The 26895-nt window shown below is 44.7% G+C and overlaps 1 protein-coding gene across 2 annotated transcripts in view; it reads right to left on the reverse strand.

Moving 5' to 3' along the window:
* Window positions 1-26895, reverse strand: part of ASTN2 (astrotactin 2) — a 706126-nt gene that overhangs the window by 548631 nt on the left and 130600 nt on the right. For both annotated transcript variants that reach the window (XM_083485710.1, XM_083485711.1), the window contains exon 2: window positions 7567-7754. In XM_083485710.1, the coding sequence (XP_083341836.1) occupies window positions 7567-7754 (188 nt within the window). The remainder of the gene's footprint in view (window positions 1-7566; window positions 7755-26895) is intronic.

Here is a 26895-nt window from a genome sequence, read left to right on the forward strand (position 1 = left end):
TGATTCACCGACCTGGGAAGGCGATGGGCCATGCGGACGCCCTCAGCAGGCTACCACTACCGGAAACAGGCCCCGACCCAGCACCTGCACAAGAGGTTATGACCCTGGAGCTGCTTCCCGACCGCCCCATTCAGGCACAAGAAGTTGCACACCATTCCAAGAAAGATAGGGTCATCTCCCGGGTCCTGGACTGGGTGTGGAGGGGATGGCCCAGCAGCAGCCCCGGGCCAGAATTCGCTGGCTACACAACCCGCAAACATGAACTGTCGGCCCACAAGGGGTGCCTGTTATGGGGAAGCAGGGTCGTTGTTCCCCAGCCCCTCCGCAAAAGGGTCCTCACAGCCCTACACGAGACACATCCAGGGGTAGTAAGAATGAAGGCCCTGGCCAGGAGTTATGTGTGGTGGCCGGGGATCGATGGAGAGATAGAGGCCTGGGTCAAACACTGCCAGGCCTGCCAAGAATCCCGCCCAGATCCCCCAAGGGCCCCAGTCCAGTCCTGGGAGTCCGCCCGAGCACCATGGTCATGCCTGCATGTGGATTTCGCTGGCCCCTTTCAGGGGAAAACATTCTTCATAGTGGTGGACTCCTACACCAAATGGCTGGAAGTCACACTGGTACCGTCCACTTCCACGTCCGCAGCCATCCGGGTGCTACGCAGGCTGTTTGCAACCCACGGGCTCCCTGACACTCTCGTCTCAGACAACGGGACTGCATTTACGTCAGGAGAATTCCAAACCTTCACAGCACAGAACGCCATCCGCCACATCTGTTCGGCGCCGTTCCACCCTGCTACCAATGGCCAAGCAGAACGCATGGTGCGGACCACCAAGGACACCCTCCGCCGCATGACACAAGGGGACTGGGAGTACCGCCTTGCCACATTCCTTCTAGCACAGCACAGCACCCCCAGCTCAACGACTGGCCGGAGCCCCGCTGAACTACTAATGGGTCGGCGCCTTGCAATCAGATTGGACCGCCTTCACCCCGATAGAGCTCAGGATGAGGTAGTGGTGGGGGAAGGCAGGAACCCCCGGACCTTCGAGGCCCAGGACCCAGTGTACGCAAAGAATTTTGGGGCAGGCCCAGCATGGGTACCCGCCACAGTCACCAGGGTCACTGGCCCAGTGTCGTACGAGGTGCTAACGGATGGGGGGCAATGCTGGCGCCGCCACTGCGACCAGATACGGCGACGATTCCGGGGAGAAACCCAGGAGGAGGACAGGTCAGAGGAGTCCCAAGGGAACAGCGGGGCAGTGAGGCCCATAGAGCAGGAGGGGCCAGCAGGAGAGGCAGAATCAGTAAATACAGAGAGGACCCGTGAGGCCGGAAGGACACCGGAACCAGAACCACGACTGAGCGAGCCGGTTGCACCAGACCAAACAGCCCCATCACAGCCAGTATCCTTGGAACACGAGCCAGAACCTGGAGCCCGGACCAGGGAACACCCCAGGCCGCAACGCACACGTAGGCCGCCGGCATACCTTGAGGACTATGAATGCGACCTCCCGGGCAGGACTGGAACTTAGAGGGGAGGGGTGTTATGTACTGAGTTGAATAGGATCCAAACTGAAGCAGTCTGATTGGTCCTAGAACAATAGGATCCAAATTGCAGCAGTCTGATTATTCCTAGAACAATAGGATTGAGAATGCAGCTGTCTGATTGGTCCTAGAACAATGCAGCAGTATGATTGGTTGGCAGGAACCACCCAATCCTGCTCCAGATAGAAGTGAATCCACAACCTGATTGGCTTACAGTAGAATTCCGGAATTAGCCAATCATGTGCAGCCCATTGTGTAAATAATGTATATAAAGCAGATACTGTGAGGGGACTTTCATTCATTCCTCCTCACCACTATGAGCTGAATAAAGAGCATGAAATCACTTTGCGACTCTGAGTATATTTCAGGTACCAAATCTGTGATAGCTCATATTTTCTGTGATGGTCTCAGTCAAATCATGGCACTTGGAGGGTATGTTTTCCTATGGTAACAGACTGTGCAGATCAGTAGAGAAACCTTAACTTTGATCCCAGGTTTAGACATTAAGCTAAACCATGCCTTAGAGGAGCAAATTGGGAGTGAATCCCTCACTAGGAACCATCATTTTCATGCAGTGACAGTAAGAAATACTCTGGGCTTACCAGGCCAGGCAGACCAGGCCATTATACACTGTGCATCCCCACCACAACTTTACAGAGTTTAATTCAGACCTGGGCCAGTTCATCTAACCCTCAAGCCTAGTTGTGCCTTAAGAATAGAAGCAATTCCCCACTTCATCAAAAAAATATTTTAAAAAAGCATACAGGAGGATCAAACTTGCATTCCCTCACCCCAAACACCCGTGCTTTTGCAGCAATTCAGGCCCTCACCCCAATTTTACCAGTAGCCCTATGGCCTTGGTGTAATAATACTTTCCTCTAAGTCCATGGTTTTCAACCAGTGATCCTTGGCTCCCTGGGAAGACTTGAGGGATGTTCAGGAGAGCAGCAGAAGTCTATCCTTCCTTCCCTTCCTTTCATTTACTTATAGCCCATATCTTCCTGCATATATATATATATCTCCAGGGGCGCCGACTTATAAAAAATATTGGGGGGGCCCATACCGGGGTCCTGGGGGAGGGAGAATGCGAGAAGCAGCGCGAGCCTCGAGACCCCACGCAGCTGCTGCTCCTGCCTCAAGGCAGCGGGTTGGCCGGGTAGGCGTCGGTTCCTTGCTTGAGCAGGACCCCCGTGCCTGCCCACCTCCCTCCAGGTAGACCGGGTAGGAACCTGGCCCTTTGTATAGAAGCGACAGGCGGGCGGCAGGCAGGCAGGCAGGCGGCATGGCCGTCCCCTGCCTGCCTGCCTGCCTGCCTGCCTGCTTCCAGGTAGACCGGGTAAGAACCTGTACCTTCGTATAGAAGCGCCAGGCGGCCGCAGGCAGGCAGGAAGGCAGCAGGCCAGGGTGCGTGGACGTCCCATGCCTGCCTGCCTGCCTGCCTTCTTCCAGGTAGACCGGGTAAGAACCTGGACCTTGGTATAGAAGGCAGGCTTGCAGGCAGGCAGGCAGGCAGGCGGCTGCTGCTGCTGTTCGGTCGGCGGCTCCTTTGCTTTGCTTGCTGCCGCCCAGGCCCCGGGAGCCACAGAGCCAGCGCCGCCTGAGGAGGAATATCCAGCCCATTCAGAGACGCTGCTTCTCTCTCTCTCTCTCTCTTGTTGTTGTTCCGTTCGGATTCCCCCTCCCACCCGGCAGCTCCTCTGGCGCGTCCTGGCAGCAGTGGCGGCGGCAGCAGCTCCTCCTGCAAAACACTTTCCCCTCTCCCTCGGTGTGTTTGTATTTGCGTGTGTGTGCGTGCGGCGAGCGAGTGCACCTCCTGCCTCTCTCTCCCTCTCTCTCTCCCCCGCCGTGCAATCTCCTCGGGACTCTCCAGTCCTTTTGATGTCGCCGCGGCCGCAGCGCTGGCCCGCCAGACTTTACACGAAGGTTCGCGCACTAATAATTTTCTTAAATTATTGGGGGGCTCCGCCCCCCCAATCGAATTTTTGAGGGGGCTCGGGCCCCCTCAGGCCCCATGGAGTCGGCGCCTATGTATATCTCCTCTGTCATCGTCCTCTTCCTCACCATCTCCCAGACACGTTTCAGATTCCCATACCCTCCAATGTTCCTTAGAGGAAAATAGGGACTTTTCTCACTCCCTCCCCAACTGACCCTCAACACCCCATTTTTTTGTATCCCCCCCCCCCAAGCAGTGCATTTCCTGTCAGATGAAGGGCAAGTCCCACTCCAAATGCATAAATGGGACATAGCACACACACCCTCCACTGCCCTGAAAAAAACCCTTAATGCTGTTTTTATTTTGCTAAGTTTGGTAAGTCTTTGTGCTGGCACATATGCAAACACTTTTGATCCAAAACTCTAACGTGACTGATGTTTGGTACTCTTCCAAACCAAAGTTCAAATGCTGTTCTATTTGTAGCTTTTATTAGCAGTCTGTTCTGCAAATATGTTGCTTTTATCACTGCCTCACCCCAATATTCAAATGATAAATTAGACTGTGCCAGCATATACCTGACCATCTCCGTTAGAGAGTAATTCTTTCTCTCTGGTACGCCATTTTCTGGGATACAGGTTGCACTTGAATTCTTCTTGACCATATTTGCTCTTTCTTGACCTGTGTCCATTATTTTCAAAACCTTGTGCATACAAAATTCCATCTCTGGTAATTGCACATCTGTCGCGATTAAAATTTACATTAAAAGCATGCTTGGTCAGAGTTGACACACTCAGCAAACTGTCTGTTAATTCTGGCAAGTAAACTATATTTATCACTTCGTTACAAATAGTTTCTCTGCCTGCAACACACTGAAGCAAACCTGTTCCTTTTCTTTGCACAGATATTCTGTGGCCATTTGCGATTGTAACTGTCTCCGATGCATTTTCATTTACTGGTAACTCTCTGAAAAAAAATCAGCATCACATGTCATGTGCATTGACGCTCCTGAATCAATTAACCAACTAGAAGAGTTACTGTCAACAGCATCAGTTTTCCTCTAACTTGAGATTGCTAGATAGTTCTGATGGAACTGCAAATGCATTTTTAGTTTGCTTTCTGCCACCACCCTGGAACTTTTCTTTATTAGTGCCACTTTGTTTTGTACAATTCTGTGCAAAATGTCCTATTTTCCCACACAAGAAGCATCTAGTTTTATCTCTTTTGCCGGCACCTTGGAAATCAGTTTTATTTTTAAAATTATACTTATCAGTCTTTTGTACAGCAAATACTTGCGTTTCACCCTCTGCTGCCTTTTGTGCTCTCCTAGCAGCCTCCTCTTAAAGTCTTAATACAATGTATTTTTGTGTGTTCCCACTTACATGCGCACCAAAAACGATGCTGAAAATGGGCAGGGACGGAGTGGTGTGGGGCAAGGGTGAAACGGAAAAATTCCCACTTATGTGTGTCCCAGTGACATACAGCGTGGCCCAAAACGGAACCTGTAAGTGGGGATTCCCTATATCCCACAGGTGAGCTACAAAAAGAATGTGGTTGGTCAAGGGAGCCAAGGACTCAAAAAGGTTGAAAACCACTTTTCTAAGCGGTTCATAAAAACACTTACATAAATAAAAAGGCACTTGTATGATATTGTATCTACAGCTCCTGCAGATGCTACAGCTGGAAACATTAATTTCATTTTCACTTATATGCAAACATAGAGAGCCGGGTTTAGTATGCACTCAAAGCTCCTTACAAGTTTTGTTCACTCCACCTGCAGACACAATCCCTGCCAACACCAGAAACAAAAGGTGGCAGCAAAAAGGGGAAATGGACCCCCCAGTTTCATAATGTTGGAGCAGGTCAAAGGTCTGACATGGTCCAGCATCCTGATCCTAAAATAGCCAAGCAGACGTTCACGGGAAGCATGAAAGCAGGGCCTGAATGCAACAGTGCTCTCCCCAGTTGAAATTCCCAGCAGCTGATGTTCATAGCCATTATGACAAGTAGCTGCTGACAGCCTTATTCTCAATAAATGTGTTGAATCCACTTTTAAAGCCTTGCAAGTTGGTAGAAGTAAACTACACAGTTCAATGATGTGCTGTGTGAAGTACTTCCTTTTATCTGTCCCAAGTGAGGAAGAAAAACATATCCCAATCTGCTTTATCCACACAATGCGTAACATTATATGCCTCTATCACATTCTTCCCACCATCACAACCTCCTTGTCTTTTCCCCAAACTAAAACATGCAAAAATAAAAAATTATAGAAAGAACTCTATACTCGACACAGGTACCACAACACAGGCACTACTCCTCTTGGCAAAAGCGAAAAGGAAAAAGAAACAACAGTGGTTTAATCCCCAGTACAGCAGCTGTGCAAGCAGAACTGTGGCAATTTACAGCTGAAGTTAAGGTGGAATCAATTACTGTTCCTTGGATAGGTTATCACAAAGCTACCCATCATGAGTATCTTATGAAGGTGAGAGGAGTTCAGACATCACCTGTGTCTTTCCCTTGCCTTGTCTCTGAAGAACACCAGTCAGAGACTACTATTCCGGAAGTCTCTCTTCTCAGTCCCAGAAAGTCTGCACAGTGGCAAGCGGCAGCTTTTAAAAAAGCCTTAACAACAAAAAGCCTTGAAGTGATAAAGCTTCGATTTGCAGGGTGCTGCAATAACAGATTTGCTTTCTCAGTGCAAACAGCAAAAAACAAAACAACCCCCCCAAAACACCACTGTGCTGCTGATACCTGCTTGATGAGTGTGATCAAACTTTAAAAAGCATCAAGGTACAGTATATGTTGTCCCATTGCTTTGTCTTTATCTGACTGAATATAGCATAGAAAAGCCATGCTCTTCTGACAGCACTGAAGCCTTCAATTCACATGTTTTGAGTTATACAAGAGATAATGACAACAAAGGCATGTTGAAGTTGTCATCCTATTTGTCATCTAGCATTTACCCTTGCCCTAGAGAGAACATCCCTCCAAACTCCCCCAGGCCACACTTTGTTGCTCTTGTCAAATAATTTAAAAAGGAAATTTGGCTACACAGTACCCAGAGGCAGTGGACCAGCCTGGAACTTTTAAGAGCAGTTGAGTTTAATCGTGAATATACTCAAGGCCAGAGGCAGCTGATGTCCCTTGGGACTGGTAAGGCAGAAAGCACAGGCACCAAGGATAGGTGGGGACAAAACTAATAACAAGCAGAGGCAACTAATCCCCGTTTGCTTTGGTCTCTTGCTGCATTCTACAATGAGAAGGAAGCTGACCCAGTCAGGGTCAGTCAGGGCCACTCCCTGGGTTAGTCATAAGCAAGAAGGCAGGCACATAGGGGCTGGCCGAGGGCAGAATGAGGTTGATGGGGCAGTTAATTCTGATAGACCAGCATTCACTGCTCAAGGCACATTCCCTTTACAAAGAAATAACCCCAAATAGCCCTCCTCCCATGCTAACCTGACTGCTGCCTAGGATCTGGAGGAGAAGCCCTCCTCTGTTCCCTGTGGTGGAAGAGTGGTTGGCAGTGACTAAGGAGGGCATTCTCTGTGGTGGCACCCAACTTGTGGAGCACCTTCCCCCCACTGAAGTTTAGCTATCCACCTTCTCCTGCTGTTTTCTGCTGGTGAATGACTATGACTATGACTATGACTATGACTATGACTATGACTATGACTATTCCAGCAGGCATTTGCCTTTGCTGGGTAGATGTTTTTATCTGAATATCATTTTAACCTGTCATGCCTGCTTGCTTCCATTGTATTTTGCTGTGGTTTTACAGCAAGGCTGTAACTTATGCAGAAAAGCAGTGTGAATACAGGTGTAGATATATGGATATATACATAAATCAAATCCACTTATGACCATAGATAGAGCAGTTGGTCAGTTATCAGCATGGTGCTGATAACACCAAGGCTGCAGGTTTGATCCCGATGAGGGACAGCTGCATATTGTAGGGGCTTGGACTAGATGATCTTCATGGTCCCTTCCAGCTCTATGATTCTATTATTCTTTTGCAGAAGAAGCTGAACTGAGGAGGGTGACAAGAAAAGAGGGGTGTCTTTGAGATGGTAAAGGGGAGAATGGTGGTCACTCACCATGACGGAGATGTGAAGAATATGCATCTGTTCCTCCACAATCTCTGACGGCTCCTGCAGGGTCGGTGGTGTGTTCCTAGAGAGCTGTTCAGCACTGCTCATAGAGACATGGAAATAGAGGGTGCCATTTTCCAGCCACTGCTGCTTCCAGTGTACCAAAGAAATGTCAGAAACCGTTCCGGACATCTCTGCAAGAACAGAAACAAAGAGTTGTTCAGTATATTTAGATACTGTTGAAAAGGGCTTCTTCCTGGGTATCTCTCAGCAACTCCCATTCTCAACAGTATTCAAGCTTAAAGATCATGGTACTGTACGTAACAAATCACAATATCATATAATTGCAGAGTTTGAAAGGATTCCCAAGGATTTTCTGGTCCTACTCCCTAGAATGCAGGAATCACTGCTAAAGAATCCCTGTTAGATAGTCATCCAACCTTTGCTTTAAAACCTCCAATAAAAGTCTACCACCTTCCAAGGTTGCCCATTCCACTGTTGAACAGCTCTTATCATGCCCTTTGACAACGTGCTATAGATCAGCCTTCCTCAACCTAGTGCTCTACAGATGTTTCTTCTACAATTTGCAACACTCCATCTGTTGGCCGTGCAAGCTAGAGTTGATGTGAGTTGTAGTCTGAAATATCTGGAAGGCATCAGGTTGGGGAAGTCTGCTACATCTTTCACAGCAAAGGTGTCCAGTGAAGCCCTCTGCACTGTGAACCTTCTGGGAATAAGGCAGGGGGATCCTGCCCACCCTGTGGCCAAGTTCAGACATAATGGGATTATGATTTTCAGCTACACGAATAAGGAGTGTGAATGCCACACTCCCACCCAATACCTCTTTCTCTTTCAAAGCTTCATACAAAGATTGTTGAATCTGGTTTCAAACAAAGCTTGAGTTTCCTGCAATGTACAAGCAGAGGTGTACCTTGCGCCTCCAAAGCTGGGAGAGATCATGGACCAGAAATTAAAAAGTTTGCATTTTGTTGCCTTTTGCATCCCAGAGCCATTGGAGCTTGGCTGCTCTGCTCCTCTTCTCCTTCCCCCTCCCCCTCTCCTCTGTTGGTCCGTCTGCCTGCCTTTCCGCCTCCCTCCTTCTGCTCACTGCCTTCTCTTTCACCTCCTTCCTCTTTTGCTTCCCTTTTCCTTCTCCTACAAATTAGTGCCCACCCTGCTGCAGTGATGCCCTATGCCAGCAACTGGATTCCTACACCAAGGTGAACAGAGCAGCCTGCATGCCTTGCCCAGCAACCCAGAGCAGTGGAGGAGCAGCCCAGGGTGGACTCTGAATCACTATGAGCCAGAGTGGAGAAGCACAATTTTTGTGGGGCCCACCCCCCGGGCTTGCGCCCTTGGCAGTGGCCAACCTGACCAACCCCTAGGTACATCCTGTGTCCAAGCTCAGGAACTCTTGTTTGTTTAAATTCTAATTTTAGTGAGAATAAACCAGGATAAAACAGTGGTTTCAGATCACTAGATAAACAAACTCTTTGCATGGCAGGGAGAACAGTGGCCTGTTCAAAGTCAGAAATGAATGCTTCAGGTCTTCTCCTTGCAGCCATGAAAGAGAAGTGGGTAGGAGGAGCACATTGAGTCCAAAGCTCACTACAGCTCATTCACATGGCACAATTATGGGGAAAATTTGTCCCTCCAGATGTTGTTGAACTACAACTCCCATCAGCCCTAGCAAGCATGGTCAACGGCCAAGGTTGATGGATGTTGTAGTTCAGGAACATTTGGAGGGCCAAAGGTTCCCAACACCTGACATAGCAGGAAAACATGGATTCCCATTATGTCTTAATCAAGCCACGGGCTATTAAGACAGGAAAACCATTTCAAATCCTTATATAAGGAGAAGCAAGTCATTCACAATGTCTGGCTTCGACCCTTAGAATTGAACCCCAGATGGTTTGGTGACCCTGGGCCAGTTGCCCAAATTTTAGGTTATTAAATTTGATGCAACTTTATTAGGCCACTCGTATCTCAGAAGCTCCTGGTGATAAACACGTATACACTGCACACAAAACCTCTTCCAAATACCACCAAATTAAAACTAGTACAAACATTGCCAACAGCAGAACACAAAACACTCAACCTGCTTAGGCTCAGCTACCAAAAATGAGCTGAAACTGAAAGATCCCACACCATTTCTGAAAGATACTCATGAATACAAGCAAAAGGAGCAGCCATGCACAATCTTCGTGGTCTTAAAAAAGGGGCTTGCCCCTGGCTTCAGAATTAAGATATGCAGTAGCTGCTCTTGGAAAGATTGTAGCCAACAGCTACAGACTTCAATATTTTAAAATTCTGCTCGTGTCAAGGACTCATATGCCCCTCTGCGCAAGAGAGGTTTTCTGCTCCACGTAAGTTCATTTTCCTTTCTCCAACACTGGCCCCCAGCACAAACTCCCCATTTTGCAGGACTGAAAAGATAGCTGATGTGAGTTTAAGCTGGTGGAACAGATATGAACAGGCAAAGCAGACCCTATCTAGAAAGTGAAACCCTTTGCGTGGAGCTTAGCTTACCTGTCCATCAGACTTATCCCCCTCCACCCCCTCACAAAACTCCCACTGTTCTATAGCTGACTGAATACCCAGCTGCTGTTTTCCCCCTTGACAGAGACAAGGTTAAACCATTATTGCAAACTCCCTTACTCAGCACTTTGCTAATTATTCTATCGACATATCCAAGACAGAGGCACTGCCACTTGAATCCCCAACGAGGACAGTTAGTGGCCCAGGTCGCTCATTATCCAACCAGGAACAAGGACAGGAAACACAAACTTCCATCTAATGGTCCTATCTGAATACTTCAGGAGAGCTGGGGAATAAACGCCTATCAACAACAGCAACATAGGTAGCTGCATTATTCTGAATCAAACCCACAGGGTCATCTACCGCAGTACTGTGCACATTGACTGGACTGGAAGCAGTTCCCCAGGGTTTCAGACGGGAAATCTCTCCCAGTCCTGCCTAAAGATGCCAGGAATTGAACACAAGACCTTCTGCATGCAGGACACATGCTCTCCCCTGATAAATTAACAATGCTTTGTTTGCTTGTTTATTAAAAATGTGTATTCAATCTTCCTTGAAAGCTTTTAAGTGAGCCAACAGATATCCCATGTGCCAATATAATACCTGGGCCAGAATATAATTGTCCTTCCGATTCTGCACTTCACAGAAGCTCACAATACAATCCTCAACCCAAATAACATGCCAAAATGCATTTTAAAAAACTGTGCAAAATTTAGGACAAAATAACCTCATGTTGATTTTACCTCAGAGTACTGTAAGAACAGGTCATTACGGACTTATGAATGAACACATGCAGAAACTGACGTAGCAGAAATACAGTGACCCATCTAACACTACTCATAGATACACATTTAGAACTTGCCTACATCAAACTGCATTGGTCTCCTGAGTCATTCCTGAACATCCGTTTGTTTTGAAAAGCATTTCCTAGGCACTACTCTACCCACTGCAACACTTCTGACTCTTCATCGTTCAGGCTTTTCATTACCATTTCCCTCCCACTCTCTCACTCACTCCACCCCCCCCTTTCCTGTTTTGTATGTTTAATAAAGGCAGAAAGCCCTGTGGGCAGGGACTGTATTACTGCTGCTTTCTGTACGGTGTCTAGGATGTGAATGATGCTAAACAAGCATTAAATATTAATACTGATAGCAGTAGACAGTAGACTCTGAAATTGTGAAGAAAATATGGAGAACGACCAAATGGTACACACAGAATGAAGACAGGAGATCTCATGGCTGGGTCGCGGTTTCTCAAATGTGGTGGCTAAGGAAGTTCGTGGCAGAGACAGAACCCAAGGGGCACTGTGGTGCAGCACTCTGCTTCCCAAATGGGGAGCATCAGTGCTGCAGCCTGCTCAGTACCACCTCACTTGCCCACCTGCACCCTGGCCACATCACAAGCCTCTTTCAGAACAAGGCAGAGAAGGGAAGTTATGAGGAAAAGGGAAGTTAAAGAAGAAAAGGAAAGTTATGGGGAATGGAAGTCTCCTTCCTCTGAGGTTTAAGGCTGGAGCAGGCCAGGAGTAGAATTAGAGAGAGAAAAGGTTGTTTCAAACAAACAAACTAACTAACTAACTAGGAACATAAAGAACAAATATACAAGAATAAATCTGCTGTAGGTGCATGTACAAGAAGGAAGGATGAATGCACATGCAGCCTGGAAGTGGAGTAGGGCACAAGTTGAGTGTGAAAGGAGAAGCAGAAAAGGCAGACCCTCCAATTGTCCCTTTTTTCCAGGGGCATCCCTGATTTAGAGAAGCCATCCAGGTTTGTGATTTGATCCTGGAATGTCCTGTTTTTCCTTAGAATATACCTATTTTCATTAGAGAAATGTTGAACGGAATGGAGTTATGTTGGAAGCTGCCCAGGGTAGCTGGGGCAACCCAGTAAGATGTGTGGGGTATAAATAGAGTGGTACCTCGGTTTTCGAACGTAATCTGTTCCAGAAGACCGTTTGACTTCCAAAACATTCAAAAACCAGAAGCATTTACTTACGGAAAACTCAATGCGGAAGCTGCATGGCATGTTTGACTTCAGAAAAGCATTCGAAAACTAACCCTAACCCTAACATTCAACTTCCGAGATGTTCGAAAACCAAGGTACCACTGTAGTAAAATTATCATTATGGAATGGGACGTCCCTATTTTCATCAGAAAAATGTTGGAGGGTATGGCAAGGAATGGCAGGAGATGACAACTACTTTGAATGGCATCTTTGGGCAAGGGAGGGGGAAATATAAAAGAACTCTTCCCCACTTTTGAGCCTAAAATAGGAAGGCTGAGTCCAGGGTCAATGTATGGGCTTACCTATAGGAAATTTAAGCTATAGAACTCCTTGTTGTAACAATGATATTATTATGGCAAAGAATTTGGCAATCTTCAAAGATGGATTAGGTAGTACAGTAATGGAAAATGATTCCAGTAACTGCTAACTGATTAGGACAAAATTTGCATCTACCTGCTATACTAATTGTTACCTCTCAAGCAGATCCTGGAGGTAGAAAGTTTCGGAACCGCAAAGCTTGTCTAATTAGCATCCATTCATTGTTACTAATGGATTGAAAAAAGGGAAACCTTCCCATAGCAAAGTTTGGGGAGTGGGGCATTGGGGGAAATAGCCAGAGAATTTTTTTCACTTCAGGTTACTTCATGGAGTTGAAAGGTGACATGGCAGAACACAATGCTCTTTCCTGCTTCATCATTACTGTTCAAAAGGGGGAGATGGGAACCATCCTTCTGTGTATGTTACATGCATTTTATGCAAACCTCAGCCTGGTATATGCATTTTTGCACACTATTTGATTGGAGAGTTGCAGCACAACACTCAGAGAAGTATTACCGTAATTTCAAAGGATGGCAATAGAAGAAGAAGAAGAGTTTGGATTTGATATCCCGCCTTTCACTCCCTTTAAGGAGTCTCAAAGCGGCTAACATTCTCCTTTCCCTTCCTCCCCCACAACAAACACTCTGTGAGGTGAGTGGGGCTGAGAGACTTCAGAGAAGTGTGACTAGCCCAAGGTCACCCAGCAGCTGCATGTGGAGGAGCGGAGACGCGAACTCGGTTCCCCAGATTACGAGTCTATCGCTCTTAACCACTACACCACACTGGCTCTCAATGTCACGTATTGTTTCAGTATGTGTGGATTAGGTACGTTTGCCTTTAACTGCAGCCTTGATCACATTTGTGCCCCAACCCCTACTCATAATATAGGGTTGCCATACGTCTGGAATTTCCCGGACTTAGCTGGCCAGATTGGTCATCAGAAACAGTGTCTGGGCAGAAATCACTTAAACATCCAGGAAAATCTGGACATATGGCAACCCATGTTGGCAGTGTTGTTTTTGGCGATCTGCCTTAGCTCAAAAACTTCATTTTTTTTGGACTTTCTCAAAAACTTTTCTTTCTGGATTTTCACTTTTTGAAATGTGGCACCCCTTTCATAATACATTTGGCCTGCATAGCTGGCCATTAGAGCAAATCTTCTGAGACTCAATACTGACTGTTGCGGGGGGAGGTATTTTGTTGTGTTTTAGAGTATATTTTCATTCTGTTGAAACAGCTAACAAATTACAGTTTGTGGGCAGAGTTAGGTTCAGACATTAAGACAATCCATGGTTTGGCCAAACAAATCATGGCTTTCCATTATGCCTGAATTTATCCCTTGTATAAATTCATCTGCCATCAGGACAGAAGGTTAGGCCAAATGGTTCATTATTTTCCAATTTGGAAGCTATAAATTAACTACTTCTTTTTTCTGGCTGAAAAAGCTGAGTTATCTCAGAAACCAAAATGTGGAGTGTAATATGTTCTCCTGGTGAAGTATGACTTGTAGATAGAATGCAATTTCTAGTCTTCCCACAAAAACCTTCCAAACCAGGAGAGGGAAAACAGGAGCACAAGTGAAAAAGGTTTGAACAGTGGGACAAGTTAAGCTAACCCACCCAAGGTTTCACACACACACACAATAATCATTTTGCTTTTGAAAAATGTGTTCATTTTAGTTCTGACAACAGAGAAACAGTCCATAACCTTTGGTAGTGAAACATTGAAAAAGCACTAAAGCTTCAAATAAAAAACCTTTTTTATGAGGTATATAAGAGGTGATGTAACCAATATCTGTATTTTTAAGAGGGCGTGGGGGAGAACAGCACCATGGAAATCCGCTCAGAACACTTCTGTTTGTCAACTGCTACAGAAACCTTAATCTGAACCTCAATAGCAATAACAGTACTATCAGGAGACCTAGAATTTCATGCACCTGCTAAGGATGAAATACAGTACTGTATATAAACTGAGGTCATGCCCTGCCAATATGAGAAACCCATGCATAGGGACAGCTAAATAGACAGAGATGTCATTGTAGCTGACAGATGACATTAAGTAGCTTGGTGGATGGTCTGCTAATAACTGATGAAACAGATAATTCAGGTTAGGAAGTGGGATTTTGTTGCTATGGGGCAGGGCTAGAGTTGTTCTGCCATACGAGACTCCTTAGACTTAAACCAGACATAAAATATATTTTTCACAGCACTGTATGTAGCCCTGTCTGGAAAGTGAGAGTTTTATCATTGTTTTTGGGATCCTAGCTAAGTGAACAGAAGCTGCAAACATTGTGCTTATGTGGTTGGTACAGCCTTGCATTAAACAGCTCGCCTGGCAGCCACAGAGTTCCAAGCAACTGAGTGAGCAGAGGAGGCAACAGCAAAGTTAACAAGGAAGGATTGGTCTGGCTGGTTTGCTTGCCTCCATTCACTTGCACAGTGCAGGCTTCAACCTGTGCTGGTACACGAGGACCTATTTTACTTAGACTTACCGTACTTTTCTGTGTATAAGACTAGGATCTTTTTACCAAAAAATAATGTTAAAAAAGGGGGTGTAGTCTTACACACAGGGGCAATCTCCCCCCATTTTCTTAATTTTGAGTCCCCCAAAATAGGAAGCGTCTTATACACGAGGGTGTGTTATACACGGGAAAATACAGTAATTATAAATTTCCTCAACCATCTTCCAAGGATATCAGGCAAACACATCCACTCCTCTAACCCTTATTCCCCCTCTCACCCTCACAAAAAAGCCTTATGGTAGAACTCAGCCTGGAGTGATGGTAGTTAACCCGTACTCCCACTCACAGTGTGAGCTTCATGAACGAAGAGGGATTTGAAAGTTGCTCTGTAAAACAACAATAACAACAAAAGAACTGTTTCTCAGCAACACTGGACCCACATCAAAAGTCTTACGTTGAGAAAGACAGCTGTACTGCATAGCTCCTGGGAAAAGGGGCAGCAAAAGTTTGAATGACCAACTCCTTTAGATGTTATTGCACTGATCTTTAGAATGTGATATTATAATGTTCAGTGTTTGACCACTCTAAAGAAAAGGCCTTGCTCAATTGGCCAAATATTGGCCAAATATTAAAACCACTAATTTAGTAGAACAAATCCATCCATTACAAAAATTCTAGTTAGCAATTATGAAACAAATTACATTCTAAACTATAGCAATCAATCACTACAGCTAATGATATTATGCAAATATAAATGTGAACAATATTCATGAGACTGAGAAGCTCTTGGCTTTTATCCTAGAATCTCGGCGATGACCAAGGGTCATTATTTTTAAACCAAGCTACTCACGTATACATTTCACCATAGGAGCTAACTCCTAGGGGCTGAGGTCCCTCGCCCCCCCCATAAAATATTTGAAGGGGCCAGGTCCCTTCAAAATTAATGGGTATTGCCATTCAGATGCTTTGTGTGTGCTGTGTCATGTGATTGATTATGTGGGGTGGGGCTTACCTGCCCCCTCCCCAATATTTTATTCAAGTTGGCAGCCCTGCACTGCACAACCCATGCGTAGTTATGGTGTCAAAGCAGGAAAGTCGGTGCCTGTTCTTAAGTGAGCAAGTATGCGCACTCAGATTTCTGTATTTAGCAAGCCAAAAGACTTCTCTCCAATTTGCCCTGTCAGATGGCACCACAATGCAATTAAAACTGTCACACTCTTGGCTTCACAGAATAGCTGACATTACAGAAATATGACACCACACAACCCCAAATATGAACTGCAGTGCCAAGCACAATGTAATGTGATGTTAGTATTAAATGTATTTAGAAGAATAGATAAGAGCTTAGGTAAAGGGTAAAGGGACCCCTGACCATTTGGTCCAGTCATGACCAACTCTGGAATTGCGCTGCTCATCTCGCTTTATTGGCCGAGGGAGCCGGCGTACAGCTTCTGGGTCATGTGGCCAGCATGACTAAGCCACTTCTGGTGAACCAGAGCAGCACACGGAAACGCCGTTTACCTTCCCGCCGGAGCGGTACCTATTTATCTACTTGCACTTTGACGTGCTTTCGAACTGCTAGGTTGGCAGGAGCAGGGACCAAACAATGGGAGCTCACCCCATCACGGGGATTCAAACTGCTGACCTTCTGATCAGCAAGTCCTAGGGTCTGTGGTTTAACCCACAGCGCTACCAGCGTTCCAGATAAGAGCTTAAAGACAGGTTAAAAAACTGTATTCCTGTTCTGTCCTCACAGTATCCTTGTAAGGCATATGTACTTAAGACTTGATGACCAACACTGTCCAGTTAGAACAGGGATAGCCAAAATGGTGCCCTCAATATTTTATTAGACTGCAGCTCCCTCCATCCCTGACCACTGACCGCCTTGGTTAGTGTTGATGGGCGTCCAACAAAATCTTAAGGACAGCACACTAGCAACACCCAAATTGGAACCAGACAAATCTAGAACATGCCTCTCTTGTCTGAAATTTCCCAGATCTGTGAATTTACCTTAGACTAACTAAGACTTTTCCACTGGAGATCCAGAAGTGGTTTTTAAGTTGACACCTTCCAATTTTGAGTTGTATCCAATGTTACTCATAGCAGACCCACTGGAATTAATGTACACAACTAGGGTCCGCTGATTCTAGAGAATGCACTCTAAGGGGAACATAGATACAGCCCTTTATCAAGATTTTGTGGGGGGGGGCATGTTTTATACAAAACTATTTTATTAGAAAGAAAGAAAAAGCATACAATTCATGTGGGGTGAGGTGCAGACTGGAGGAGGGCAAATGTTGTCCCTATTTTCAAAAAGGGGGAAAGAGAGGACCCAAATAATTACTGCCCAGTCAGTCTGACATCAATACCAGGGAAGATTCTGGAGCAGATCATTAAGCAAACAGTCTGTGAGCACCTAGCAAGGAATGCTGTGATCACCAATAGTCAGCATGGATTTCTGAAAAATAAGTCATGTCAGACTAACCTGATCTCATTTTTTGACAAAATTACAAGCCTGGTAGATGAAGGGAACGCAGTGGATGTAGCCTACCTTGATTTCAGCAAGGCATTTGGCAAGGTGCCCCATGATATTCTTGTAAAGAAGCTGGTAAAATGCGGTCTTGACTATGCTACCACTCAGTGGATTTGTAACTGGCTGACTGACCGAAGCCAAAGGGTGCTCATCAATGGTTCCTCTTCATCCTGGAGAAGAGTGACTAGTGGGGTGCCACAGGGTTCTGTCTTGGGCCCGGTCTTATTCAACATCTTTTTCAACAACTTGGATGATGGACTCAAGGGCATCCTGATCAAATTTGCAGATGACACCAAACAGGGAGGGGTGGCTAACACCCCAGAGGACAGGATCACACTTCAAAACGACCTTGACAGATTAGAGAACTGGGCCAAAACAAACAAGATGAATTTTAACAGGGAGAAATGTAAAGTATTGCACTTGGGCAAAAAAAAATGAGAGGCACAAATACAAGATGGGTGACACCTGGCTTGAGAGCAGTACATGTGAAAAGGATCTAGGAGTCTTGGTTGACCACAAACTTGACATGAGCCAACAGTGTGACGCGGCAGCTAAAAAAGCCAATGCAATTTTGGGCTGCATCAATAGGAGTATAGCATCTAGATGAAGGGAAGTAATAGTGCCACTGTATTCTGCTCTGGTCAGACCTCACCTGGAGTACTGTGTCCAGTTCTGGGCACAATTCAAGAAGGACACTGACAAACTGGAACGTGTCTAGAGGAGGGCAACCAAAATGGTCAAATGCCTGGAAACGATGCCTTATGAGGAACGGCTAAGGGAGCTGGGCATGTTTAGCCTGGAGAAGAGGAGGTTAAGGGGTGATATGATAGCCATGTTCATATATATAAAAGGATGTCACATAGAGGAGGGAGAAAGGTTGTTTTCTGCTGCTCCAGAGAAGCGGACACGGAGCAATGGATCCAAACTACAAGAAAGAAGATTCCACCTAAACATTAGGAAGAACTTCCTGACAGTAAGAGCTGTTCGAGAGAGGAATTTGCTGCCAAGGAGTGTGGTGGAGTCTCCTTATTTGGAGGTCTTTAAGCAGAGGCTTGACAACCATATGTCAGGAGTGCTCTGATGGTGTTTCCTGCTTGGCAGGGGGCTGGACTCGATGGCCCTTGTGGTCTCTTCCAACTCTATGATTCTATGATTATATTCTATGATTATAAGTGTGAAAAGAAGAAATTGGCTTAGCTATTTAATATTCCTTGGTAAGTAGCAACACTGTCAAAGTTCAGAATGAAAATTTGCCCAGCTTGTAATGCTCAGACACATTATGAATTGAGGGTCATTTACCCAGAAATTCTTCTCCACCTTGGAATGCAAAATAAGATTAGAACAGTCAGCAGTCAGGTTGGGCAGACTGCTTTGTACACACAAGGGTTCTCTAATGTTAGCCTAATGTTTCCAAAATTATTGTGGATTGGTGGGAACCACAACAGCTAATTACCTACCCAGGCAGCCTGTTCAGCTGTAAACCATCACCTCTATTTGGGTAAACTCTCTTGATTGTTTGCTGTCCCTCTAAACACATCTAAAACCCTGTCTTGCTCCTCAATATATTTATTTTGGAAAGTGTATTAGTGGTTGAATTTTCAAGCACAACTCCACCATAGCAGATGCTGGGAACTGCAACCTTAAAGGGGAATCTGCGCTGGAACTCTTTTTAGATAATCCATTTGTATAAAGATTTGTGTACTTGCCACCATGGTTCCTTGGGGAGGAAAGGCAGGATATAAATTAAATAAATAAATTAATAAATAAATAAATAAAGCATATGTGCACCATAACATGACCAACATTTTGGGTTGTAAATACCCAATGTTTGTTCTTAGAATATACCCATTTAAATTATACATAGTCAGACCACATGGTCCATTTAGTTCAGAATTGCTTACACTGGCTGGTGGCCACTCTATTGAGTTTCAGACAGGAGTCTCTCTCAGCCCGATCTGGAGGTGCCAACAATTGAACCTGGGACCTTCTGAATGCAAAGCTGATGCTCTTTCACCAAGCCATGGCCTCCACCTGAGTAGCACTTAGGACTCAGCTACATTGGCAAAGAAAAAGTGCTTTATATCCGTTGTTTAGGCATTCTAACACTGTGCAAATGGCACTGTGGAGTTCCACTTTTGCTAACCCAATTTCTTATACAAAGTTCACAACGTGTTTAACTGAAATGCTTCTTTGATCCAGCCTTAGTGGGATACTTCCCTATGTTACAGAAGAATGCTAAAAAAAGCAGGAAATTTGCTTTACTTTCCCAAGGCCTGCCAAGAAATTCATATCTTCACATCTGACTGAAGCGCAGTCATCACTGAAAACTGCATTACAAGATTATGATATGATATATGACAATACAATACAATACAATACAATAATCTGTGCTTGCTTAGGAGCTGATATATTTAAGATTCTTCTGTTCCTGCTGAATTGGCGGCCCTCCCCCCAAAGGCAAGGGATAGCTATCCCTTGGCAGGTAGATTGGGTGGCAACTAATTTTTACTCAAAGTAGACTAACTGAAATTAATGAATATGACTGAGTTAGGTCAATTAATTTCAGTGGGTCTACTCTGAGTAAAAATTTGCTGAACACCACACTTTCCTTCCAAATGCAGAAGAATTGTGCTCAAGAAGCCCATTTTGCTTCCAGCACATTGTACAAATATGTCCCTGAAGAACAAGCAGGGAAGACGTTTCCAGCCAGCCATTCAGTTGTCTGCTCACAAGAAAGGTCAGAGAGACAAGGAAACAGAGAGACATACGCACACAAGAGCAAGATGCTTTCTGATTGATTTTGTAATTCCATTTTCTCTCTGCCATTTCTACAGTCCTTAAATATAAACATTTCATTGAAATTTTCAAGTCGCATTACAATCAAACTTAAAAGCAAAAGGGCTTAAATGCATTTGGTCGGGAACCAAGACTATTCCCATAAAAGCAGATTATGCTGACATGATGAATATAAAATGAAACAGCAGATATTAAAGTTGGAGAAATGTTGTTCCATGCCTTCCAGCTGCAGGCAAACTCGGTATGGCTTTCTCCTCCTCCCCACATCCCTTCCCAAGTTGTTTAACTGAAAACATAAAAATAAAAAGGAGTGAGATAGCCTTTTCACCTTTCTACTTTTTCTAAAATAGCCTACAACTCTTTAAAAATTCAGAAGGCTTTTAAAAACCCACAGCCGTGTGTGGTCCTTGCAAAATCATGTTAGTATTCATCTCTTACTGTCAAGGTTGCAGGCCACTTTTATCTGTCACAGAATTTTGCAGAGCATGTTTTGTTTTTAATTGGCTTGTTCTTTCTAATCTACCATGCTTATTGTCTTTTTATTTAATTTTTCAAGGTCATTATTAAAATAAGTTATACGGCTTATTTTTCTTGGGGAAAAATCTTCCCCATGTGAATAGCAACACACACCTCGGCCTGTCCTCCCTTACTACCCTCCTTTTCCCAGTATGATTACCAAGCTAAACGTGATCTACAGAAAAAAACGGAAGATGCAAGAGAATTGAGTCCATGCAAAGAAAAGAAAAAAGCAGCAGCGGAAGGCCATAAATTTAAACAGATGGAGTGGGAGCAGGAGTTTGTGGAAGTGGCTTCCTAATGTGCAGGTGGCACAATCATCTTAGCATCCCTTAGCAAGAGCCAGGAACTTTCCACACCTCCCACCTAGACAATGGATCGCTTTTCTCTCTCTGAATGTAATTGTGCATGAAGCTTGTGACCATATATTTTTTATAACACTCATGAATAAAAAACTGATATTGCAAGTAGCCTAGAGCAGGCAATTGGTCTCTGTGTCCCCTCTCCCCTCCCCCTCTCACACACACAGGGGAAAGAGAGAAAGAGAGAGAGAGATTAAACTCAACTTTCAACATTGGTCTTGTAGGTCCCAGTAACCTCTGATCTGGCTGATCTCCTATATGTACTCAGCCCCTCTTCAAATTGCATTTGAAAAGCATGGCTAACAAGATAACCAATATTCTGAACTACAGCCAATTTAAATCTCACCTCTGCCACAAATTCACTAGGGAGACGTAGGCAGTGTAGTGTAGTGGTTAGAGTGCTGGACTAGGACCTGGGAGACCAGGGTTCAAGTCCCCACTCAGGCATGAAGTTCACTTGGTGACCTTGGGCCAGCGACTATCTCTCAGCTTAATTTACCTTCAGAGGTATACCTAGGCTCCCTTGCACCCTTGTCAATGAGATGTATTGGCGCAACTCCCCCTCCCCATTCCTTGCACCCTTGGGAAGGAGCTAATAGTGCCACTACCAAGCACGGAGGGGGCCCTACAGGGATGTCATTGCCAGCAACTGGATTCTCCTGCCGAAGCGCCCAGGGGAGCCTGTGCACCTTGCCCAGCTGCCCAGAGCAGTGAAGTGTGGAGTGTGCAGATGGGCAGAGAGGCGGAATGGTGCCATATTTGCGTCCCTCTGAGTCTGTGCCTTTGGTGGGGGACAACCTGGTTAGCCCCTAATGTACCTGCCCATCTCACAGGGTTGTTTATAGGGATTAAATGAGGAGAGGGAGAACCATGTGCACCACCTTGAACCCTTTGGAGGAAAGGTGGGGGTTAAATACTTTCTCTCAGCTCCACTGTAATAATGAGTATGATCATGTTTATTTCTGATTTTATAATATTTAAGCACCAATGGAAATGGTATTTAGACGTGTTGTATTGTTGTTGCTGCTGCTGCTGCTGCTGCTGCTGCTGCTGCTGTTGTTATATCAACGGTGTGACAAGTTACAGGCCCTCAAACACACAAAATTCTGCAATACAACCTAGTTGCCCTTGAGATCCACACTTGCAAACCATTTGTTCGTTTGTTCCAATCACAACGCTGGGTGGTGGGAATGGCCTCCAAATTTTTATTATTTATTTTTAACTCGCATAGGAAGTTAAAGATGAATCCATCCTGTTATTACAAAATGCATGCAAAATGCAGAACAGGGAAATGTGCGGCCTGTGCAGGTTCTATCCTTGCTCTCTTCACTCCCCATTTTTAATCTGACTGACACTTCCTAACAGCAGCCATCTGGTTCCTGGTTCCATTGGGCATTGCACTTGCTAAGACTTTAAAAGAACACCAAAATGGTTTCTTTATCTGTTTTCCTATGTTTCTTTTCTTTTAACTGATGATTTTAATCAGTTATTCATTTATTTTGCTTCAATCAATTTCACACCAATTTGCATTTAATAATAATAATTTTAAAGTATAAAAAAATAACAAGATATGATTACAAATGAAAATCTAATGCAAAGTATGATGAAGATCCACATTTAGAGACCAGTGTTTTGCTCCAAGAGAGATGGTGAACAATTTAAGAGCAAATAATTAGCAAGAAAACTATATATATATTCATGTAAATGTCAAAGGGAAATTAACTGTACAGTGGTACCTCGGGTTACAGACGCTTCGGGTTACAGACTCCGCTAACCCATAAATAGCACCTCGGGTTAAGAACTTTGCTTCAGGATGAGAACAGAAATTGCGCAGTGGCGGGCGGCAGCAAGAGGCCCCATTAGCAGAAGTGGTTCCTCAGGTTAAGAGCAGTTTCAGCTTAAGAGCGGACCTCCAGAACGAATTAAGTTCTTAACCTGCGGTAACACTGTACAAGGGCTTCCCTTGCACAAAGGAGCTTTTCCTCCCTCCTCTGTGTCTCGCCTGCCTGCCCCTACTACCTCAGAATATGTTCTGGTGGTTCCCCCAATTCTCTGGAGCAGATTAGGGAAGACAAGAGGCGTGTGAGGAGGACGGCGAGTTCCATTGCACAGGCAGAAGTATTTCCCTGGATACAATAAAAATGCCATGTACAAATTAATATTAATTTATTAATAATTTTTAATTTTTAATTATATAAAATAAAATTTAATATTATTAACTTGTTATTATTAATTATTAAATAAATTAGTAACTAAAATATTATTAATTTAGTTATTATTAATAACTAAACAAAGGTAAACGCTGCACCTATACTTTACCCTATACACAAGGCAGCATAAGAGGCAAACCCTAGGGGCCGAGGCCCCTTTGCCCCCCTCTAATACAATATTTGAGGGGCCACCCCAAAGATGATGGGTATGCCACATCTTGTGATCAATCATGAAAGGCGGGGTTTACATGGGTCCCTCAATATTTTATTCTAAGTTGGCAGCCCTACAAGGCAGCATCTTCCAAGCGCATCCTTCCACATACAAATTTCACTCCTGTTCATTCCCAACAATCATACCCATAACACACGTAGCTAACCCCCAGCCAACAATTTGTTGCAAAGCAAGCATCTGGTGCAAACACAAAAAATCCAGGCAACATTAATCACAATTTACAACCAGCTCATTCACCCACTTCCATCTAGAGCAGCCTCAGGTGCAATTGGGGGGTGTTGAATAAAAATAAGGGGGCAGTGGAAACATAAAGAAAGAAGAAATTATTGAAAAACCGTTTGTACATGTTTTATCTGTTGTGTAGTGCCGTTTACCGCCAGTTCGGGTGCTGTTTCAATGACAGCAATGACACCTCCCCTGGATCTGGTGATCCTGCTGGAGGCAAGGGGTTTTCCAGTGTTTGGGTGAACCAGGTAGATTTCCAGGTAGATTTCCAGGGGTGCACTGAGTAATCTTTTTTTCTGAAAAGGGGTCAGTAGGCCTATGATCTAGAGTATTGGTCTTTCAGCTTTTGGGTTGCAACCTGATCTAAGGTACGTTGCAAGAGCAGCACTACAGCCATGCAAATGTATGGTAAAAAAATAAATTTATAAATAGGTCCCAAAATGCATCTTAGGGTGAAAGGTGTGTCCCAGTTCTGAAGAAGTTGAAGACTCCTTATATAGAGCAATATGCCACCACACAAACAGCAGCATAACCACACACACCCCAATATCACCCACTCAGGTAACGCCCTACTCTATACCGTTTCAATCTCTCAGTGAATGGTGTTAAGCATCCTTACAACACCGTACAACACTACAATTCCCAACACCCCTAACAAACAACAATTCATGGGATTTTTTGAGGGGAAGTCCCATACTACTACTAATAAGAATAATAATTTATTATTTATAACCTGCCCATCTGGCTGGGTTTTCCCAGCCACTCTTAGAGGCTTCCAACAGAATATTAAAATACAATAGTCTATTAAACATTAAAAGCTTCCCTAAACAGGGCTGCCTTCAGATGTCTTCTTAAAGTCTGGTAGTTGTTTATCTCTTTGACATCTGGTGGGAGGGCGTTCCACAGGGTGGGTGCCACTACCGAGAAGGCCCTCTGCCTGGTTCCCTGTAACTTTGCTTCTCGCAGTGAGGGAACCACCAGAAGGCCCTTGGAGCTGGACCTCAGTTTCCGGGCTGGATGATGGGGGTGGAGACATTCCTTCAGATATACTAGACCGAGGCTGTGTACTGGATGTATTTTTAATGTATGTTGTGGATCTGCCAAGCACTTTTTTTTGGGGGGGGGCAATAGACCCTGGTGGACAGGAACTGGTTCTTGTTGTCAAAAGAATTGAGTACTTCAGCAGGTTGGCAAGAGTGCTGTTGAAACAATGCTGCTGACGCAGGCACCAGAATCTGAAGCTTGACTATTGGGAGCCCTGGTCAGAGACATTCCTACTTAGCACCTTACCTACAAACCTTCATGGACTAGATACCCCTTCATAAGAAACCATTCAGGGAAATCGACTCTAGTCCACAGAAGCTTATGCCACAACAGCTCCTTTGAAGGTGCCACAAGCTTCCATTTTTGTTTATTTGTTTCTAAAAAAGATTCCCCTTCTTGGGTTTAACTGTTCCCCCCCCTCCTTGCTTCAGACAGCTTCCCTGGAGCAAAGTTCTGGGCAGACGTGTTTGCTACAATATCCTTTAGCACATGGGTAGGCAAACTAAGTCCCAGGGGCCGGATCCGACCCAATAGCCTTCTAAATCCGGCCCGTGGACAGTCATTTTTACAATCAGCGCATTTTTACATGAGTAGAATGTGTGCTTTTATTTAAAATGCATCTCTAGGTTATTTGTGGGGCCTGGGAATTCGTTCTCTTTTCTTCTCTCCAAAATATAGTCTGGCCCCCCATAAGGTGTAAGGGACAGTGGACCAGCCCCTTGCTGAAAAAGTTTGCTGACCCCTGCAGTTTAGCACACATCAGAGCAGGTTAAACCACTTCCACACACACAGCTCCACTGACACAGTAGCATTTGGTTCAGTAGGTGCAAACAGTTCTTCAAAGACCATGCATGCAGCAGAAAGAAAAGCCCATTGTATCATCAAGAAGAAAAGACAAAATTCCTACCAACCCCCCCCCCCCAAAGGATATCTCAGCCTCCTTTCGCATTGGCATTTTATGGAGAGCCAACAGGCCAACTAATAAATGCCACTCTATTAATGAAACTTATACTACTATATCTACCGTCCTCGGAAATCGGCATTTACAATTCTGAGTCGCTCCCCCTCCCTTCCCTGTCACCAACTCCTTTTTTATAATCACAGTCTCCTTGGCCCCTGGTTGAGTGAGTGGTTATTGATTCCTCACGCTGTGCTGCCTGCAGATCATAATCCAACTGTATATACTTTAAATAAGCACGGTCCACATTCCACATCCTTATGGCTGCCTTGATTGTAATTCAGTCTCTAGTACATTACACCTTATTTATAATGGCAGTGTTCGAGCAGGTTGCCGGAGGCACTCTAAAATTATTTACAGGGCCCTTTTGACTCTCAATTTCCATGCCATCCAATCCCATTTTTATTTGTCTGCAGAGGTTCTCATTGACTAAGCAGTGCAACCCAGCAGAAAACCGTGCTGTCAAATATTAAAGACAACCATTATGAAAATCACTTGCACAATTGGATGCGGTGGGTCAGCATTGTAGGCTCAGGGCCAATATGATAAGACCGGGTCCTGGGTGCTACCTGAAATACCCAAAAGCACACCAGAGGGGCACACTGTGTCACTGCTTGGCCATGAATCCTATATACTGGAGGGGCAGCATGGTGTAATGGTTAGAGGTCTGGGACTTACTCTGAGTAGACCACTGAAAGGGATGGGCAAGACTAATTCAAGAAGCTTTTCCAGCTGGATGAAAGGTTCTCTGTCCTATACTTTAAAACAATGCAAAATCTTTAGTTGTTTATTGAACTGCTTTTAAGACTATTTTAAGCAGTTTTTTAATGGCATGTTTGCAAATTGCCTTTTGACAATTTGCAATTCCTTTGAGAAAGGGTAAGTGTATGAATTTTTTCAGTGCTGGATCTCCTCATTCAGTATGTATCTGCAATGCACCATCAATTTGCTAACAATTCAGTATTTTATAATCATATGGGTGCTGAGACGCCAGAAAGTCAAATCAAATCACATTACACCTTTGATCACCCGCAGTCCTACTGGAAGACCACAGTATCAGAATGAAAGAAATAAACATATACAGAATTGGTGGGAAGGTTATAATTTTTGGATGTGGGTGCTTTAATTCCCTTTTT

This window comes from Podarcis liolepis, assembly GCF_965112155.1.
Source record: "Podarcis liolepis genome assembly, chromosome: Z".
Classification (NCBI taxonomy): Eukaryota; Metazoa; Chordata; class Lepidosauria; order Squamata; family Lacertidae; genus Podarcis; species Podarcis liolepis.